General features: G+C 42.3%; 1 protein-coding gene across 11 annotated transcripts in view; it reads left to right on the forward strand.

Annotated features, from left to right (window-relative positions):
* The window catches only part of LOC138947097 (poly(rC)-binding protein 3-like), a 121009-nt gene that overhangs the window by 77505 nt on the left and 25471 nt on the right, over positions 1 to 18033 (forward strand). For 8 of the 11 annotated variants that reach the window (XR_011449547.1, XM_070318541.1, XM_070318542.1 and 5 more), the window contains exons 7-9: positions 1025 to 1153; positions 14444 to 14560; positions 16850 to 16967. Coding sequence is in view for 10 of the 11 variants with exons in the window: in XM_070318541.1 (XP_070174642.1) it covers positions 1025 to 1153; positions 14444 to 14560; positions 16850 to 16967 (364 nt within the window). In the remaining variant the exon portion in view is untranslated. The remainder of the gene's footprint in view (positions 1 to 1024; positions 1154 to 14443; positions 14561 to 16849; positions 16968 to 18033) is intronic. The other 3 variants (XM_070318543.1, XM_070318540.1, XM_070318548.1) reach the window with 1 other exon arrangement.

The raw sequence follows: 18033 nt of genomic DNA on the forward strand, positions 1-18033 counted from the left end.
AAAATGCAAGACTTGCTTTGTTAGTGCACGAAAACAAAGTTCAAAGGTGCAAAAGACAGTTTGTTAAGGGTCTGTGTATTGTGGAAACAAACACGTGTTATCCCAGATCTAAAGTCCTGCCAGCGTTTAGTCTCAGCGTGCTGATTCACCGAAGAAACAAATGACCACATGCGAGCAACATGGGGGTTAGGCTTTCTTTTCTCCGAACAAGAGGGTGCATTAGTATTTTCCTTCGTGTGTTTCAACAAACACAAGGCACGTCTTTTGTTTGAAGTGACGTCGTGAACTTTTCGTGACGTAATCGCTGTTTGCATCAAGCGCTTCCGTGACGCAATCTGTGTTTGCATCACTGCTGTGGCATTTTTCGTCATCCATTACGTTCGGGGCCGCCCCACGTTTATTTTAGGTGCTTATCTGCATTGTATGCTGCTCAAGCTGAAGAAATATACCTCCCAGCTTGTCAGGGTACGACAAAGAAGAGGTCATGTCTTTCATTTCTCAAGAACAAAAAAATGCCGCCGCTTCAGTACACGATGCACACTTTCACAAGCCCTCGGTTGTTCTGCGGTGCTTTGCCTTTTATACGTTTCCATCATTCTGTGTAAGATAGCAGAAGACATTGTACATTAATTCTGCCACAAAAGGGCAATGTCTTTTTCGTGGGGCTGGGAAAGCTTCTGTCGTGGGTGAGAGAAAGAAACTCTGATATCAGTATGTCATTGGTGTGAAAATGGAGTCTGTTGTGTTTGAACGTTATGAACTTTTGACCTTCAAAATGTTCTTGCTATATTTTGTGTTCGTGTATATTTTTGACCACCTCTGTGTGTTTTGCAATTCACAGGTGCTTTTCGTCTAATGTCGAGTGCTTTTCGTCTAATGTCGAGTGAAATGTTGTTCCTCTCCACAGAACGAGCAGTGAGAGTGTCTATGGGTGCGTCCGCAAACGCGGGCAACCATTGTGTGATATATTTTGATATACTCCCGCCTGATGTCAATTATATGTCTATATCTTTGTGTTTTTCAGTCTACGGGTGCTTCCATTCAAGTAGCCAGTGAAATGCTGCCCAACTCCACAGAGCGAGCGGTGACAGTGTCCGGCACTGCAGAGGCCATCACCCAGTGCATCAAGTACATCTGTGGCATCATGCAAGAGGTGTGTTTTTCATTATTACACTCTTTTATTATCTCTTATAAAGCTCATTTTGTCCTCTTTTCTTTTTGCAGGATTTGTTCTTTGTCACGTTTTTTTTTAATGTCTGGATTAACTTTTTAATGGCTAAAATATTGCCGAAAAGCGAAACATAAAACAATGTTGTCTACGTTGAGTTCAATAGCTCCTCTTTCTTATTTTAAAAACGTTGGCAGAATTGCCGACCTAGCTTGGTTTTTGGACTTAATCTTCACAAGTTTCAGTGTGGTCAAATTAACCTTTAAAACAGTCACTCGCCGATTCTTCCAGTGGAAAATTCTTTAATTTCCATGTTGGTTTAGTTTTACGCGTGTGATTTTATCTGAGTTGAATCTTGGGCACACACCTGATTAACCTTCACTACCAGCGAATTCTCCAGAGGCTCGATTAGGTTATTGCAAAGTCGTTTTTGGCTCACGTAAGTGTAGCCTATGCGATCGTAACTTTGTCTGTCTGTGCGTATGTGCGTATGTGCGTGCGTGCGTGTGTATGTCTGTGATAGAAACTTTAACATTTCCGAGTCTATGGATTACGTCAGTCTCGGTCAAAAGTGTTCGACGTGTGTGATAGAAACTATTTGAAGACGTCACATTATGACGTAAGAGGGTTAGACGTCACGCAAAGGAATTACTGAAAGTCTCGGTCATTGTTATTGTGAGCGGGCCGAGACTACTTGGCAGATCCAGGGTCTCGCTTTCTTGCACAGTTTCACCTATGCTTACTGTGTGTGTGTGTGTGTGTGTGTGTGTGTGTGTGTGTGTGTGTGTGTGTGTGTGTGTGTGTGTGTGTGTGTGTGTGTGTGTGACGGAGTGATTGAGTTTGTGTTACTGTTTGTCGATTTCTTACGTGAGCCTTGAAGGCTTCGCCTCTTGTTTCGAAAGGGCGTTGCACTTTGCACTGAAACGTTGGGGACATGTTCATCGGTTCACAAGACCCTCGCAAGTAGGCATAAACAATAGAAGAAAGAAATGGCAAGGTTGGCATTGGCAGCGGATGTGTTACACTCGTAAATGACAGATGAGAATACGCTCACCTGCAAAAAAAGACAGGTTATTGGGTGTTAAAACAGGCTAACGGTGCAGCTAACAGGGAAAGAGGGTTTGCCAAGAGAAAAAATGGCAGAGGGAAAAAAAGAAATGAATCAAACAAAGACGAAAATGTCATTGGATGTGCACATGGACAAACAATTCCGGAAAGGAAAAGAAAACAGATGTTTGCAGAAGATCTGCAAAATAGTGTATCTGTTTGACAGGAAGGAAGTACGCAATGAAACAGTAGACGTTTGAAGGAGACTTCAGACTAAGACTAAAAACTATTGGTACAATTTGAAAGAAAAGAACATTGACAAAAGAAACAGACTTTCTCAGAATAAATAAACGATTGCTACAGTTTCACGGGAAATGATTTGGACGGGAAAAGACGAATTTACAGAAAAATTACAAATCAGACAGACTGTTACCGTTTGACAGAAACAGTCGTTGACAAAGGAAATTGACGACTGCAGAATAAAAATAAGAAAGATGGTAAGAGTTTGACAGAAACAGTCGTTGACAAAGGAAATTGACGACTGCAGAATAAAAATAAGAAAGATGGTAAGAGTTTGACAGAAACAGTCGTTGACAAAGGAAATAGACGACTGCAGAATAAAAATAAGAAAGATGGTAAGAGTTTGACAGAAACAGTCGTTGACAAAGGAAATAGACGACTGCAGAATAAAAATAAGAAAGATGGTAAGAGTTTGACAGAAACAGTCGTTGACAAAGGAAATAGACGACTGCAGAATAAAAATAAGAAAGATGGTAAGAGTTTGACAGGAAATAAACATTGACGTTTGCAGAAGAAAGAAGAAAGATTGTTACCTTTTGACAAGCAAGAACACAGACGAACAAAACAGACGTTTGCAGCAGAAATAAAAAATAAATTAAAAAAGATTGTTACAGTTTGACAAAAGATTGTTACGGTTTGACAAGAAAGAACGCAGACGAACAAAACAGACGTTTGCAGCAGAAATTTAAAAAAAAAATTAAAAAATTTTTAAAAATCCGTTTGACAGGGAAGAACGTTTTTCTGTAAAGGAGCAACAAAAGCGGGTGTAACGTGCTTCACACGTGCACAAATAGAGAACAGCGGGGGTTGATAAAACAGTCGCTGAAAAGAGCTGGTGGAAAATAAAGACCCCTCTGGCGTGCGGGAAGGTTGCTGTCGGAGAGAGATGAGAAAAATTCCCCCCTCGGTGAAAATAGGGTCACAGCACTTGGGGATAAGGGGGGGGGGGGGGGGGGGGGGTGAGAAAGGTTACGTAACAGATGTTAGTGACGTCATCACATGGGTGCGTTACCGTCAGACGCGTGCCGTTACTGTGTCACTCGCCTTCATTCACCTGGCGGGAATGTTTTTTTCCTGGAATTCCTGGCGAAGGTTTCTTTTTTGTATAAAAAGCTAGAAAATGTTGGGATTTTTAGGACTGAAAAGCGACTGAGAGGTTTACAACGACTGCTTGACGGCATGCTACAAAGGTATGTAACTCGTGGTGATTAGTCTGCAGGGAGTTATCTTTCATTCTCAAGGTAAGAAAGAGAAAGTGGAGAAAGCAGGTGCTGTGATTGTAAAAGGTATCAGTCAAGGAACAAGGAGATTTTTTTCGTCACTTTAACACGGAAAGGAAAGGTTATACGCCTGCAAGAAATTGAGTTTTGATTAGAGTTTTTAAAATGTAAGAAACAAACCGTGCCATCAGCAAAATAGATATGTGTAATCCTTCAGGAAAAGGACAGAAAAGGGAAACCAAATAAAAAAAAAAGAAACGGAAAAAGTTATTTCGCGCTGCTCTCGTTGTTTCCTTCTATCTATCTATCTATATATATGTCGTGCCGAATTCACGTAATTGCCGTCTTCGCGTAATCGGCAACATTTTTGCCCATTTCGCGTAATCGGCAAAACGCTGCCCATTACGCGAAATCGGCAGCGTTTTGCCGAAAACGCGTAAAGGCTTCTAAAATTTGCCCATTTTGAGAAATCGGCAGCCACTTTTTGGTTTTAAAGTTCTCAAATGCCTGAGATATCATCACACTTAGACAACTAGATACTCGAATGGATAGATATTGCAATAATCGATCAGTTATGGGAAGTTATTGCAAAAAATGTAGTTTTCGTGCATTTCCGGAGTCATGCTCGACACAGACTAACATAGACCATACAAAACATAGTAGGGAGGTAAAGCAATGTTAATGCAATGTTCTGGTGACACAAAAAGTAACAGACTGGCTGTCGCTTTTGCGAAATGGGCAAATTTTAGAGGCCTTTCCGTGTTTTCGGCAAAACGCTGCCGATTTCACGTAATGGGCAGCGTTTTGCCGATTACGCGAAATGGGCAAAAATATTGCCGATTCCGCGAATTCGGCAATTCCGTGAATTCGGCACGACATATATATACGACTTGTGTCTGTGTGTGTGTCTGTGTGTTCGCGATGCACGGCCAAGGTTCTCGATGGATCTGTTTCAAATTTGGTGGCCATATTCAGGTACACCCGGGACACAGCCTGGTCGAGGAGATATTTCAATACGTGCTCAACCGATTTTGGTTTTTCTCTGGATCCATTCCCAGTAACTCTTCCTTATCTTCTCCAGTGTTTTCAGCGTTTATCTCCCTTCCTTCGTGTGGCGTCAATCCATATTCCCGTTTCTATTTTTAGAAGGTCACTGTCGACAACGCTCAATCCATATTCCAGTTATACTATTTTTAGAAGGTCACTGTCCCGGCAAAGCCGGGTATTACTCTTCTCCAGTGTTTTGCGCGTTTATCTCCCTTCCGTCGGCTCAACTTCTTCCCGGCGAAGCCGTACCCGGCGAAGCGGGTATTCATCTAGTCTGTTTATATATGCCAGAGCTGGGGAGGGGGGTTTATTTCATTTTTAGTATCCTTATTTTTGATGACACTGCTTGTGGGTTTTTTATTTTTTGTTTTTCGTTCATGGGCTGAAACTCCCACGGCTTTTACGTGTATGACCGTTTTTACCCCGCCATTTAGGCAGCCATACGCCGCTTTCGGAGGAAGCATGCTGGGTATTTTCGTGTTTCTATAACCCACCGAACTCTGACATGGATTACAGGATCTTTTCCGTGCGCACTTGGTCTTGTGCTTGCGTGTACACACGGGGGTGTTCGGACACCGAGGAGAGTCTGCACACAAAGTTGACTCTGAGAAATAAATCTCTCGCCGAACGTGGGGACGAACTCACGCTGACAGCGGCCAACTGGATACAAATCCAGCGCGCTACGGACTGAGCTACATCCCCGCCCCACTGCTTGTGTTGTGTTTCCACGTTGTCTGAAGGAAATGTTTTGCGATGAAATGCACGGGGAACACGTCAACTCGGTGGAGTGTAAATGATTGCGCGATGTCAAGTAAGTTAATGAGGAACCCAGTTGTTACCTCTCTACTCCCAGGGGAGAAAACCTTAAATCGCACCTCAGCTCAGAAACCAGCAGGGCGCGAGACCGAAATTAGTGTGGGGGGAGGAGGGGGGGTGGGTGGGGGCTAGAAGGGGATGATTTTCGGAAGGGATCTCTAGCACTGCACTCTCCGACCTCAAAACTTAACTTTTAAGCTGACCCAATTTGTTGTATCTTGATTTTAACAAGACGAGGGTCATGATGTATGTGTGTGTGTGTGTGTGTGTGTGTGTGTGTGTGTGTGTGTGTGTGTGTGTGTGTGTAGAGCGATTCAGAGTAAACTACTGGACCGATCTTTATGAAATTTGACATGAGAGTTCCTGGGTATGATATCCCCGGACGTTTGTTTCGTTTTTTCGATAAATGTCTTTGATGACATCATATCCGGCTTTTTGTAAAAGTTGAGGCGGCACTGTCACACCCTCATTTTCAATCAAATTGATTGAAATTTTGGCCAAGCAATCTTCGACGTAGGCCGGACTTCGGTATTGCATTTCAGCTTGGTGGCTTAAAAATTAATTAATGACTTTGGTCATTAAAAATCTGAAAATTGTAAAAAAAAAAAAAAAAATTATAAAACGATCCAGATTTACGTTTATCTTATTCTTCATCATTTTCTGATTCCAAAAACATATAAATATGTTATATTTAGGATTAAAAACAAGCTCTGAAAATTAACAAAATTAAAAATTATGATCAAAATTAAAAATTATGATCAAAATTAAATTTTCGAAATCAATTTAAAAACACTTTCATCTTTCATGTCGGTTCCTGATTCCAAAAATATATAGATGTTTGGATTAAAAACACGCTCAGAAAGTTAAAACGAAGAGAGGTACAGTAAAGCGTGCTATGAAGCACAACGCAACCGCTACCGCGCCAAACAGGCTCGTCACTTTCACTGCCTTTTGCACTAGCGGCGGACTACGATCAATTTCATTCTGTGAGTTCCACAGCTTGACTAAATGTAGTAATTTCGCCTTACGCGACTTGTTTCTGTTTTTTTTATTTTTTTTATTAATGTGACGGGGGAGTTTAGTCTTCATCTTGTTTTCACCTTTCCAACTGACTGGGAATTTGTCAAGCCTTGCGCATTTAAGAGAAAGGTAGGGGAGGGGGTGGGGACAAATCGACTTGTAGAACAGTCGTCAGGGTAAGTTAATTTTCTCTGGGTGGTGGGGGGGGGGGGGGGTGAGGGAGGAAGAGGACAGGACAGGGATTGGGGGGGGGGGGGGGGTTGTTGGGGGAGAGAATGTGGCATAAATGCCGCAACGGCCGTGAAACCACGGGGCGTGAATAGCTGGGAGCGAGAACACATGCTGCACGTGCTAGCCTTGCAGGCCGCTGTGTGTCTTGGCACCGCTCTCTCTTGTCAAGACGTTGTCTTTGAGAAACGCTTGAGAGCTCCTCGCGGAAAAAGGTGAAGTTAGACAGGTATGGCGGCACACTACCACCACAAGTGAGGATTGCAAAGCACGTGCTGGGTTTATTACATGTATCTTGAGGAATAAACAGTATTTTCGTTACACGAGATATTCATAGAGTTGAACTCAAAGGTGTTGCTGGGGTTGTTCTCTTCGGCTGAACTGTCAAAATGGCCACAAAAGTTTAGACAATTATCGGTATTTTAAGGCAGCCCTCAGCGTCATCTTTTCTCCTACATCAAAAAGTTGAGCAGCTCAGCCGAAATGGTGACACAGTGTTTGACGAATTGAAATAAGAGAAGGTGTATCATCGACTGCCAATGACAAACAACGTCACTCTAGTTATCACTTTAGGCTTCTCTAACGGCATAGCTGCGCCAATAGCCTTCGTTGTCTTCTTCTTCTTGTCGTTCGCCAATGTATAGCCGTCGTTGTCATTTCAGGGAGATATGGATAGTTTTGAGTGTTATTTATGATTACTTTTAAATACTTATGAATATCATAGTGAGATTTGTGTATATCACTTTTGGCGATTGGATATGAGCTCATAGACAGCACATGTTGGAGGAGTTACCCCCGCTGGTTAGTAGCAAAGCAATGGTGCAGGTTGAGCGTGTAGCTTGTATGTTTTGGCTGGGTGGTGTTTGGTTTTGAATGTCTCCCCTTCACTTCAGTCAAGGGAAAACCAGTGCCTGGCCTGTCTAAAAACGCCTCCCGCTGGAGGGATTTTACAGCCAGCGCAGTGGAAGATAAAGAGGGAAAAGTTTTCTCTGCGCGCGCGCCAGCAAGCAGGATGTCCCAGAACTGTCTTGGCAGTACGAGTCAGTCAAAAGCTGGAGTAGTAGGGAGCAGTCTGGTCATTGAGGCAACGCCTTTGGCATCTGTTTAGACGGTACTTGAGGTGAAGTCTCTGTTTGTTTGCATATATGTAAGTTGCCGCGAACATCGCCATTTTGGAACCTGTCTTTTGATTGGTCCTACTATAGGAGAGCTACCTGTATTTGAAGACAACAAATTTCTGTCATGTCTTCTTTTGTTTCTGCTTTTTTTTCTCGTTTTTTGGCTCACGTAAGTGTAGCCTATGCGATCGTAACTTTGTCTGTCTGTGCATGCGTGCGTATGTGCGTGCGTGCGTGCGTGCGTGTGTATGTCTGTGGTAGAAACTCTAACATTTGAAGACGTCACATTACATTGACGTCACATTATGACGTAAGAGGGTTAGACGTCACGCGAAGGAAGTACTGAAAGTCTCGGTCATTATTATTTTGAGCGGGCCGAGACTAGTTGACAGTCGTGTCCCTGTAAGTAGGCTCAGTACATGCAGACAGACAGATCTAGATCTAGTGTCTCGCTTTCTTGCACAGTTTCACCTATGCTCTTTCTGTGTGTGTGTGTGTGTGTGTATGTGTGACGGAGTGATTGAGTTTGTGTTACTGTTTGTCGATTTCTTACGTGAGCCTTGAAGGCTTCGCCTCTTGTCTTTTCTTTTTCTCTGTCTTTTTTTTTTCTTTCTTCTTTCTCTATCTTTAAAAAAAAAAAATCCCCTGACCAATTTTAGGTCACGATGCTTGAAACCTGTTTTTCAGTCTGAGACGAGCGGACATCATATCTAATATTCAGTAAAGTGTTTCCACATCTTTTTTGACTGGTCGGTCGAGTTGCAGGTACTGCGTTGCTTACAATCAGCTCATATCACACCTGCACACGGACAGGCATCGTGCGCATGTCAGAGTAAACTCGTTTTTATCACTGTTACCATTTGTTCTGGAATTCCAAGGCTCATCAGCAATGAGCTCCATGTACTTGGCTGCTCCATAACGGTTCTTGTGACGAACAGGAGTTGTAATGGACGTGGGCTTGATATGTAGAAGTGTTTCTTTGGAGGCAAATAAAACCTGCGCAAAATACATGTAGTAATGCGCGTTCAGCTACAAGCTTGTGCACTGCAAATGTCTGCAATACCTCCGCGGTTGGAAGGAGGGATGGGTGGATGTGTGTGTGTGTGTGTGTGTGTGTGTGTGTGTGTGTGAAATAGAGATAAACCGGAAGCTACCTGGGTTTGTTTACATCAAAATCGCTTCGTTGACGTTACAAATGCAGGAAACAAATCTGAGAGATGAAGAGAATATTCCGGAGGAAAAGAGGGGTGATCCAGAAGTTAACTCTTTTTCTACCATCATCGCAACATGAAAAAACGTCTCTTAGATTACGCTATCTGTCGGTCACGTCCGCTTGGGAATACACCAGCTGTGTTAATGGTTAGTGGCAAGACACGAAAACATGCAGAGAGAGACAGACAGACAGAGAGAGAGAGAGAAGGAAGAACCAAAAGTCACCATTTTTCTTGGTGACCAAAGTCGCTGCAGCGATACGTTACCTAAACATTTTCCTGTTAGTGTTACGCTACCTATACACCTCCGGGACAACCTGTGTCTGGCCTGTCTGAAAACACCTCCGCGTGAGGGATTTTGCAGCCAGCGCGGTGAAGATAAAGAGGGAACATTTTCTCTGCTCGCGCGGCAGCAAGCAGGATGTCTCTGAACTGTATAGCAGATCCGAAGAACTGTTCAGGAAAGTGAGTGAAAATGTGGGATAATTGTGGAAAGAGCGAAATATAAAGGAAGACAGGCAGTTGCCAGTTACCCTGGGTACCGAGCTCGCTGCTGACGAGTTTCTCGTGCTGTTCTCATTACAGCAGTCATATCAGTTTAGCAGTAAACCAAGGCAAGTCGAAGGCAGGAGAGGAAGAACAAAACTTGGAAAGAGCGAGAAAATAACAGACTCTGAAGGAAGGAAGGAAAGGAATCAAGGAAAGATTAAAGCAATTTACCAAAAAGGTCTAGAGAAAGAAAAGTGCTAACGGTGAAAAAGGCAAGAAAGAACCATACACCCCAACAAAGAAACTCCCCCCGCGGATTAGGGGGAAGAATTTACCGGATGCTCCCCAGCATGTTGAAAGAGGCGACTAACGGATTCTGTTTCTCCTTTTACCCTTGTTAAGTGTTTCTTGTATAGAATATAGTCAATGTTTGTAAAGATTTTAGTCAAGCAGTATGTAAGAAATGAAGTCCTTTGAACTGGAAACTTGCATTCTCCCAGTACTACGTTGCAAGCCCCTGGAGCAAATTTTTGTTTAGTGCTTTTGTGAACAAGAAACAATTGACAAGCGGCTCTCTCCCATCTCCCCCCCTTTCCCCGTCGCGATATAACCTTCGTGGTTGAAAACGACGTTAAACACCAAATAAAGAAAGAAAGAAAAAAGTTCAAGAGATAGAAAAGTACTAAGGGTGAAAAAGCCTAAAGGCAATAAAGAACCATACACCCCAACAAAGAAACTAGCACACAAAAACACAATAAACTCGGAAGCTAAGTGTTTCCTTTGTAGCTATTTGTTTCCTTAGAAACTTTTTGTTTCCTTGCAAGCTATCTGTTTCCTTGCAAGCTATCTGTTGTTTCCTTGACTATTAAACTCCTGCAATAAAAACATTTCTGACATGGTTCCCAAAGCAGCAATCATGTGAGTTCAGGAATTAAGCAAGCAATCATGTGAGTTCAGGAATTAAGCAAGCAATGTGAACAAAGGCACGGGGGACAGAACAATTCAGTCAAAGAAAAAGGAGGTCGGGTAATAGGGAGATAATGGCACAATACTGTGTTAGTCTGTTGCACGTTTTGACTTTCACCGAGGGTAGTCTAGATTTCTTACCTGAGAGGTACTCGCAGAATTCCCTAACACACTGCTCTTCACGCTTGAATGACCCACACTCTGGCACCTGGCCCACTGCGGCGTTAGCACTGGAATTCCGGTTAACTGCGCAACATTACCTATCTCCCTCCACCCCCCCCCCCCCCCCCACCTCCCTGTTTATAAGTCTCTCCTCCTCAACCTCTCTCTCGGATGAACCTTTTCATGGCCCCACAGCCCTCCCATCTGACGAGCAGACGATACCTGCCGTTGGGAACACTATTTCTATGCAATTCAACTGAACGTATTCTATATTCCCCCTCCCTCCAACCCCCCCCCCCCTTCTCTCTTTCTCTCTCTCTCTCTCTCTCTCTCTCTCTCTCTCTCTCTCTCTCTCTCTCTCTCTCTCTCTCTCTCTCTCTCCTATCAGTGGAACATTTCTTATCTAAAGTTACATAACCGATACTTACTGCGAAACTGGTGGGAGGTTTTTCTTTCTCTTCAGTTACACAACCACAGATAGTTACTCGAAGAGGGGCGGCTCTCGGGGTCTGTGTGTAGCAGCCCAAAAGGCCTCGTGTACCATACATAATCAGACACACAGGCAACAAGAAGTATAAGGAATTATGAGAATAAGTCAGTTACCGAACAAACATGACTGAACGTTATGGCCCACGGGTCTTTATCCTTTCGTTTGTAGAATCCTTATTCTCCACGCCCTTCCCATAATGCCCTTCACGGCTTGCTCCGTGTACTTTTCTCAGGTAGAGGAGGTGAGGTAATAGGGAGATAATGATACGATCCTCTTCAAGTCTGTTGCACTTTCTGACTTTCACCTCTGATGAGCTGGCGAGCCTTATGAAGTGGTGCCGTTCTACGTTACCTTGGGTGGACGAGGAGGGTTCAGAACCCCTCCCCCTCCATCGTGCAAACACCATGCCTTGCACACCCAACTTGTTACACCCTGCAGTACAGCCAAAACGTTTCCCTGTTGTCTTCCCGCACTCTGCGGTCCCGCAAAGCCAGGTAGGTTGAAGGGACGTTAAACGCCAAAAACCAGTCTCGCACTCCCAGCCCCGGTCTTAATAATAAGCAAAATGTTTATGTAAGCTGATGAACGGGAGAGATGCATATTTTTGTCAGCCCCGCGATGGTGTTTTTTCCTCCGCTCATGGTGATGAGGCGGGGAAGCAATAACTGTGTACAAAGGTTGTTACCCTTTGCTGCGCTGGAATTGTCCCCCTTTCTGACGCCATACTTGAAGTCATTAGACGACGAACTTTGGATGCTATTGATCGATTAACTTATTGTACTGAGGTTTGGTGTGAGGGGAGAGGTTGTTCAGTTGACGTATCTGAACCCTCGGTCACTCGATGATTATGTATGTCTTAATCGTTAAAGTTCAGTTCGATTTGGCGGCGTGTTATGTCTCTTTATTCACTTTTAAATACCTTTCTGGTCTTGCAGTTAGAAAATAGAGCCACGGTCCGTTTGCTTGTTGTTGTTGTTATTGTTGTTTTGCTTTTCCAAATACTCATTTTCAGTGTAAAAATCATTTTTCTGAAGAAACCACAAATTAAATAATACCTAGGTATCTGATCGAGCGAACGGGTACACCGGGTGACCCACGTATAAAGCCAAAGCCGACTTACTTGTGCCCTTGCCAGGTGTTGTTGGCTGTTTTTGCAACAATTATGCTTATACAGGTGGATCTATGTGCGCTCTGGAACGTCAGGGTATCGCACTGTATCACCTCTCATTATCTTTCACGCACGACTGACATTGTTGTAGTTTCTACTCTCCTGACGAGGGAACCAATAACAGTCTAGGGATGAAGTCTGCAATCGTGGGATTCTTTTGCAAATAACTCTGAACAGAAGGGGTGATCTAGTTTCTGAAGTTTGTTACCAGCGTAAGATACTGATACCGAATGTTCTCTGGTGCAATTGGTTATGTTATATACCTTCGTGTGAACTTCATATTAAGAATATTTTATTGTTTGGTTTGTTTAGGAGACACGTTTGATCTCATGTACTGGATACATTCGACATATTGGACAGACTTTTGGGTCGCCCGCTATTAGTGTGAAAAACGATGGTAGCCAACATCTATTGTCTAAAAATCGCTTATGAAGATTGCAAGAGAAGTTTTCTTTCTTTTCTTCTTATTTCTTTCTCTTTTTCTTTCGTAAATTTCTTATTTGATCAAATGCGCAGGTGTTGACCGTCTTATCCAGTGGTGTGGTTAAGAATGCTTCATGGTTAAGCAGATGATTGTTGAAGTTTTAAAATAATATTTGTTTAAATGTATAAAAGTGTGTAATGTTTAATTTGCATTAACCTGTGGCATTTCTTTTCAGGACGATTACAGCTGAATCACACAGGTTGTCACATGAGACGGCCGAGAAAGAAAACTTGTAAACCCAAACTGAAATGCTTTTTGTATTGAATGATGCTCACAGTATTATCTCCCTTTTTGTGTTTCTCTTCGTCTCCCTTGGCAGCAGCGGGGCGCGGGATAACCTCTCAAGGTCACGGGGGACAGAGGGTAAAGTTCAAAGTTCGCATGGTTACCCCAGAAAGGAGAACAAAATGCACATTTACACTCTGCACTATGGCCGTACTTTACGCTCTACCACTATTTATCCCCCCTGACGCTTCTTGCAGCCCTGGTATAATAGCTTATGACTCACCTCCTCTGCCACCCCTCGCACGCAGTTTGACACGCTGGTGACGTCAGATCTGTCTGTGATGGTCATTCAGTTCCACGTCCTCTTCCATGCCTCCCAAGAGAAATGTTTCGGTGAATGAAAGCTCAACAAATACATAAAGTAAACTGTTTGAAGACAGCCAGTATACACAAGCGGGTCCAATCCATAGGGAAAAAAAGATGATGTGAAAAGGAAAAAATCAAAACAAAAAGAAAACACTACAGTAACAAAAACCAGTTTTGGTAAATTCTTCCATGACATTTTCGGCAGCCTGTCGCCGACTTCTTCGGGATGGTAATAAAAAAAAAATGCAGAAGAAACACTCTGGGATCCATCAAGACCCGAGAAAAATAAATTAAGCTAGCAAGCTTCTTGATCTCATCGTTGCTGACGAAGACTAAAAACAGGAAAACCAATGTCCACTTTAAATGATTTTTTGTTCACCCGATTAACGGTTGTCAAATTATAGACTTCATCCTCATGCATACAAGGCATTTGGTCATAACTAATCAAGACATGGAATAAACCTTGGTGCCGATTCCAGCAGCAATCAACATTTGCTTACACTGAAGACAGATTAAGCACACACAAAAGAATGAAAGACAAAAAGAATTTAAGAGTTTAAAATAAAGATTGGACCAAACTCCTTGAAAATCCTTTGAATGATATTGAATTTAAAATAAAAGTTGGATCAATACTGAATTTAAAATAAAAATTTGACCAAACTTCTTGAAAATCCTTTGAATGATACTGAATTTAGAATAAAAGTTGGACCAATACTGAATTTACAATAAAAATTGGATCAAAATCCTTTGAATGCTACTGACAGATCTGCGTCACCGCGTGCCCTTGCTCAAACTTGCGTGGTCAGACAACCAGGGGTTGAAAAGAATGCAAGAGACAGAGGCCGAGCAGGTTCGCTTCATTTCTTCCAATTTTCTTCCTCCTAATACCGTGTTGGTTCCTTCTTCCTCTTCCTACAGTCTCCCCCCAAAGGAGCCAATCTTCCCTACCGTCCAAAACCCGTAGTGTCGCCTGTCTTCGTGTCCGGCGGTCAACAGTACAGCGTCCAGCCCCAAATGACACTGGCCAGCCAGGATGTGAGTCTCGCTTGTCTATCTCACCTTGTCTGTCTTGTCATTGGTCCGTCCTACCTGTCACTCCCGGAAGGGGCGTGCCAAAGAGGGTGTGTGGTTGGTTTTTTTTTTTTTTTTTTTTTTGGGGGGGGGTGATCTTTTTTGTTTGGATGATAACAAGAACATAAATTTGAATATCTGCTGTGACACTGAAATGTGCCAGGGATGTTTTTCTTTATTTTTATTTATTTTATTTTATTTTATTTTTTAGCTCTCGATTTACAGATGAAGAAAAAAGATAAATGGATGGCGATGCTTTTGTCACCAAACCGTCTGGCACAGCGAAGTATTTCGTGTTCCCTCATTACTAAAATGTTACCAGTGCCAACTCTAAATTTTAAAAAGCACTTTTTACACGACAGAAACGGACGATTGACACGATAAACAAATATATCGCTTTTATTTTGGGCACGCTCCTTCTGTGTTTAGTTGTGTTAGCCTGAGATGGTAACATAGTAACCTGCGTTAACTGTCACAATGTTCCATACAATGACTGCATGACATATCTGCTTCAATTTAACGCAAGCTAACATAAGGTTTTGGTCTAGAGGGATAATATGTGCTTGGTAATTTCTTGGTGAATATTTGGGAGGGAGGGAGGAATTGAGATGAAGCTGGGTTGGGTCTGGGGTGTAGAGCGGGGAAATACTTAGATTATGGTGGCCAAGGTATCAACAGAAACAAAAAACTAACCTACAACCTACTGTTTTCATGGAATTCATTCAGTTGGTAATATAGGTCAGTAAAGACTGGTTAAATCAACCTTTGCAATGATTGTTTAGGTAAGTGTACGACGGAAGGGAAAATGCAAACTTTCGATGGTAAGAAGATTAGTGGAGGGGTCTGTTAACGTTAGAATTTCTCATCTAAAATTTAAGGTTGGCATTTAGTTAATTAGACCGCCACTTTTTCCAGTTAGTTAGTTAGTTAACTGTTGCTTAATGGGTCCAGCGGACCGTTTAGGCCAAATCAGGACCCCACTTTTTCCAGTGTTCATGGTTCTATTTTGGATGTGTCCAAATCAGCGAACCCTGCCTTGGTTTTCTTACCACCTGGGTCCAGATGTATTTCTCCCCGTGTATTTTTCTGTTTGCCCTATGTGCCCCTAGAGGTGTGGCCTTTACTTTCACTGCTGTAGTCTCGGGTAGTTCTTACAGTCCTATTTTCAGACTATGACTCCCACCCCCCTACCTCGCCCTGCTGTTTTTACCCTAACACAACCTCCCTCCCCCCCCCCTCTTTTTTAAATAGAGGGGGAAAAATTGTATTTTATTCTAGGATTACAATTACCATTTCAAGATCGCTGAAATGTATAATATACATTTCTGTTAATGATAATGATTTTCTTTGGAACTTGGTGTTTACTGTGTTTTTTTCTAATTAATGATAATGATTTGTGTGAAATGAGTAAGGTTGAGAAGCTGAAACGTTTGTTAAACGATGGGAAGGGAGAAAGAAAAGAGGGTAGAAAGGGAAAGGAGAGTGTGGTTTGTTTTTTGTTTTTCTGTGGGGTGGGGGGAGGATGGGTGTACAGAAGATACTCCAGGCATATGTATATAATTGGAGCATGAGTACTAGCGATCCTTCCATCCCCCAAGCTTCTCGATGTCTATTTAATTTGATCTGCCTTTATTGTACCTATACCACCCATCCCCACATCCCCACAACCACCAACATCCCACCTCCCGATCACCAACTTGTAACTAGTTGCCCTCCCTTTCGCAGTGCGAGTGCAAGATTATGTTTATGGAAATTGTTCATTAATCAATAGAATTAATGTAGAAGAAAAACATTTTTCTTTCTCAAATTCGGTTTTTTTTCTGGTCCCGTTTCCAAAGAAACATTCAAGACGTAAGCAGTTACTTCAAGTACATGACTGCAATTATGTTCTCTTTTGTTCCAAATTGTTGAAGAGTTTTCCCGATGAAGACAGTTTAATAAATCTATGGTGTTCGTGTGCATTTACATTTTGACATGATGTTTGTGTGTTTTTGAATTTGGTATATTTTGTATTTCTTTCTCTCTCTCTCTCTCTCTCTCTCTCTCTCTCTCTCTCTCTCTCTCTCTCTCTCTCTCTCTCTCTCTCTCTCTCTCTCTCTCTCTCTCTCTCTCTCTCTCTCTCTCTCTCTCTCTCTCTCTCTCATGTACTTTATTTTGGTATAGATTCATGTTGGTGTTGATGTTGCTGCTGTTATTTTGTTGTTGATGTTGCTGCTGTTATTTTGATGAGTTTGTTTTCTCCTTACTCATCAGTATTACCCTCCACAGCCAATGAAACAGTTGCCACCACACATGACTATGGCGCCACATCCAATGCCCATGATCCCCACTGCACAGACAATACTTCCGGGCGGTTACGTCCCTGTCAATGGTTTGTATTACCTTCCTTGTTTCCTGTGCTTGGCATCCGTTCGAAGTGTGTACTCCCAACCTCCCTACCTGCCCATTTTAGAGGGTTTTTCCCCCTTGACCGATTCTGTGTGCACTGTCCATTCGTTTTATCTCTTCGTTTAAATCGGTGAGAATTTTGCAGGCATCCTTTCTGCCCCTCTGTAGTTATATTTTTTCTTGGCCAATGTTTTCGTGCATTGTCAGTTTATTTGATTTTCTCTCTTCGTCTGAATCGGTGAGAATTTGCAGACCATTACTTTTGTGATTGGGTGTTTTTAATTAGTTCAATTTCCCAAAGCATCATGGTTTGTCTGCTTCTGGTAGTAAAATAATTTGCTAAAAGCTTGTCAACCGCTGAGAAATATTCCTGAATGTGTTCCGGTTAGATTTTGATTTTGCCCACGCAATCCATACACTGTCCATGATTGATGGTTGTTCACACAACGGCAGTAGAAGCATCATAGAGGTTGTGATGACTCTTCGTTGATATCTTATAACCAATGTAATTTCTGTATACTTTGTGGGTTTTTTGGACAGTCGTATAACCAATAGTTGTTGCTCTGTTGAACGAATGTGTGTTTGCACCAAAACCACATTTATAGCTGTAAACAGTATTGCTTGAAATAGTCATTTTTCTCCATTTTCATCATCTGCGGTTTTTGTGCACAATTTCACCAGACATCCACATTGAAACTTAATTACCAGCATGTATTAAAGCTGATTGGTTTGTTTTATTGCTTGTTTGGTTTGAAAGTGTCCACTGTGGATAACATTTGTACGGAGCCATTATTCCAAGTATATTGATTGGTTGTATGATATCATATCTCGTCTTCTGAAACCGATCTGCGATTTTGAATGGGAAGTCGAATAAAAAGAACATTCTCAAATAAATACGTGTATGTCGGGAAAGGAAGCACATCAATCAGTTTGAAAGGCCATTCATCAGACAAGGGAATTGTCAATTTCCGCCGAAATATTTTTTTATTTCGCCGAAAAAGCAAAAATGTCCGCCGAAAAAATAAATGGTGGAGGCAAAAATGGTTCTA

Source organism: Littorina saxatilis, linkage group LG14 (genome assembly GCF_037325665.1).
Source record: "Littorina saxatilis isolate snail1 linkage group LG14, US_GU_Lsax_2.0, whole genome shotgun sequence".
Lineage (NCBI taxonomy): Eukaryota > Metazoa > Mollusca > Gastropoda > Littorinimorpha > Littorinidae > Littorina > Littorina saxatilis.